Here is a 3,177-nt window from a genome sequence, read left to right as displayed (position 1 = left end):
TGCCTTTTTCATTGAGCCAAATATCACACAGGTCAGCTCATAGTCACCTGCTAAAAATTGATTTGCGCCGGTTGTGCGCAAAAGTGCACATTGAGACAAAGGCACTAAGATCCCAATTGATTACTCTATAACATGCAATTGGAATTACACTGGTGCGCCCTGGTGGCTGTTTTATATGTCTTTGCAAAGTTTAATTTTATTTACAAGAAATGAAATTTGACAACATTTGCTAATTATACAATAAATGATTAAAATAAGTTCAAACATCAATTGGTTTTTAAGCCAACGCATAGTAGAAGCCCTAAAAATTCATATCCTTTTTAAATTTCTCAAAAATAATGTCTGGTCATTGAATAACGATGATTTGAAAATCGGCTAACACAAATTGTAAGCTGAAGGCAAATGCTTTTCGAAGATAACAGCTGACTTTAACAGCTGTTAGGCTTAACAGTGGACTGTTATTCAACATTTTGGGTACAGTACCTTAAAGTTTGGAGTTTTATTAAGATGTTAACATAAAAAAATTATAAATTTTCATACTTCGCAAAAATGACTAAATACCCGAAAAACGGCAAAATTCCCCATAGTGCACTGCTGCCATAACTGACCGCAACTCCGTAGATAATATCAGCTACTCGCATCTATTTCTCTCATTTGTATATCAAAATTTCAGTTCATTAACCTTTCTTAACGAGCATGGCTGGCAGTTGGTTTTATGCCAAAAAGTCTGCCCAGTTGCCATGAGCTTTCCTTTTCTATATGTCGCCCAGTCAATTTATGGCCGCAATGTTATTTACCTTTTTGGAACCCAGTCAAATGAAAGTGATAAATTTTGTGCGATACGCAGTGAGAATTTTCACCAAAAAAACCAAAAAAAAAAACGAAAAGAAAAAAATTACTACAAAACAAAGCGAGCAACACATTAAAAAATAGTTGCACGTAATTTAGTACATGACAACAACAACAACAACAAGAAAAGCGGCAAAAGCAACAGCAACTGCTACCTGAAAGGCAAATGCGACCGAGCTAATAAAAAGAAAAGTGATAAAAAAAAGTGACAAAAACAACAACAACAAACAGTAAGAAGGTAGAAATGTTGCAGTGGAGCTTAACTGACTGCATGATACGCGCTCAGAGTTGAAAAAAAGGGAGAGGGAGAGAGAGAGTGAGAGAGAGAGAGAGAGAGAGAGAGAGAGAGAGAGAGAGTGGGAGAGAGAGAGAGAGAGAGAGAGAGAGAGAGAGAGAGAGAGAGCTGTGTGATAACAGAAGTTGATATATGCCAAGTCTGAATGAGGGATCTATAACTCTAACTCTTATCTCTATAGCAACTCAACAATAATCAATCATAATATTAGGTTAGTAGCCGCTAGATTTATATCTCGATATATAGGAATCGATAGTTAACTATTGTGCTATCCTCTTCTAATTCTTATATCTATAATTCTCTATATTTTTTGCTAATTTAATATTATTTAAATTCTTGTTGAGTAATAATAACATTATCAAGTATCGATAGATTGATGGTCACGCATCGACAGACTTATATTTATGTATCGATATGACATGATTAGATATACCAACTCTCTACTTATTTCAAGCAATCAAAATACTTCAGAGCAATAAACTAATACACTCGTTCTTCACTTGCTGGGCGAGCATAGCAAAGCTGAAAAGTAAATAAAACCAAATACTTAATGCAAATGCCGTGTATTGCATGAGAAATGCGAAAAGATTGAAATTAGCCTGGGACGCAATGCCGCAATCGAAAGTGCATAATAAATTAATTGTAATGGCGTTTAATTTCGCTTTTCAAACTAATAAAATGCGAGGCGCAGCATTTATGATGAACGAGGCTTGAAAAACTTGGCTCGGTCAAGCGGGGCGTATGCGTAATTTGTGTTGGAACTAAATATAGAAGCGAACCCAAACTGCTGTTAGATTGAATAAAAATCGTATATTTCAAGCTGTCAAAGGCAATTTAAGCTGAAAGGCAAACACATACACCGACTGCTGTGCCACCCACACACACACACACACCCACGCACTGCTATATAAACTGATGTGCGGTTTTGGTTTCATGGCTTACGGTTTTGATTGCTGCCATCGCTCAATTGATTTTCCACTAATGCCATCGATTGGCACAAACCGAAATAAAAGTGAAATGCAAAGTATTAAAAAATATACAAACACATACACACACAGACATACATACACAGACATATGCACACTCGTTCGTGTGCAAAATAAACAATTTGTGCAGCGGCATTATTTGACATGAAATTGAATCGCATCGCAAATAAGAATCCACTCATATTATTCAGGCCAAAAATAGCAGTAGAAAAATATCATAGAGCACTGAAATGGGATTAGTTGCGGCTCTGATTCATTCGGCAGTGTGTTAAATAGTCGTTGTTTATTTTTTTCTATTCCTTTTTCTCTGTTCTCTCATTATGTGTTTATCAAGGCGAAAAGTGAAAAGCGGCATAAACAGCCGCAAGCAGATTAAGTTGACGGAGAACAAAAGAGCTGGACAACCAAAGCCGATGTGCCTGATGGTAGACATATATAATATATCTCTATATATATGTAGCATAACTATTGTAACTTAGAGAGCTGTCAAAATTGTTTTGAATTGATAAGCCGGCGAGCACAATAAATCTTTGTAGCTGCCTCACCTTGAGGGCATACAATTTATTTGGTTTGTTCGCACTTTTCAATTTTTGTTTTTTGTGTGAGCTGTGACACATTCTCTATATGTGTGTGTGTGTGTGAGAGAGAGAGTGTGTGCGTGTTTGTGTGTGTGTGTGTGGTTGGCCACCTATTTGCGGACAGTTGGTTAACTCGCGCTAGCTGCATTCTATACGCCGCCTCCTCCTCCTCCTGCTTCTCCTCCTGCTCTCTCGTTCGCATAAATGTCAAATGCACGAAACAAATAATTTATTTGCCTGCAACACGAGTTGTCTTTGGTATATGCAATCGAACAATTTCCATCAGGAGATATTCTACGCGTAATTGACCGAAGCAACTTTAGGCTGATATTTTAAAGGGTATATACAGTGTAGAGGGTGTATATGGTATAAATCGGATTATGGTATGTACTATATAACACTATAGGGATTAGTATAAACAGAGTTACATCAATTTATAGATATCTCGCATATGCTATTCTCTTGAGGC

At 36.8% G+C, this 3,177-nt stretch overlaps 1 protein-coding gene across 1 annotated transcript; it reads left to right on the top strand.

Annotated features, from left to right (window-relative positions):
* The first annotated feature begins 2,059 nt into the window (after positions 1–2,059).
* On the top strand, positions 2,060–2,278 carry LOC116804178. The gene is given in 3 exon segments (XM_032730739.1): positions 2,060–2,139; positions 2,141–2,187; positions 2,232–2,278. Coding segments are annotated over 3 exon segments (174 nt in total).
* The last annotated feature ends 899 nt before the right edge of the window (positions 2,279–3,177 follow it).

Source organism: Drosophila mojavensis, unplaced genomic scaffold (assembly GCF_018153725.1).
Source record: "Drosophila mojavensis isolate 15081-1352.22 unplaced genomic scaffold, ASM1815372v1 contig_80, whole genome shotgun sequence".
Taxonomy (NCBI): domain Eukaryota; kingdom Metazoa; phylum Arthropoda; class Insecta; order Diptera; family Drosophilidae; genus Drosophila; species Drosophila mojavensis.
The sequence above is the reverse complement of the archived record's forward strand: the minus strand, read 5'-3'. Positions and strand labels throughout refer to the sequence as shown.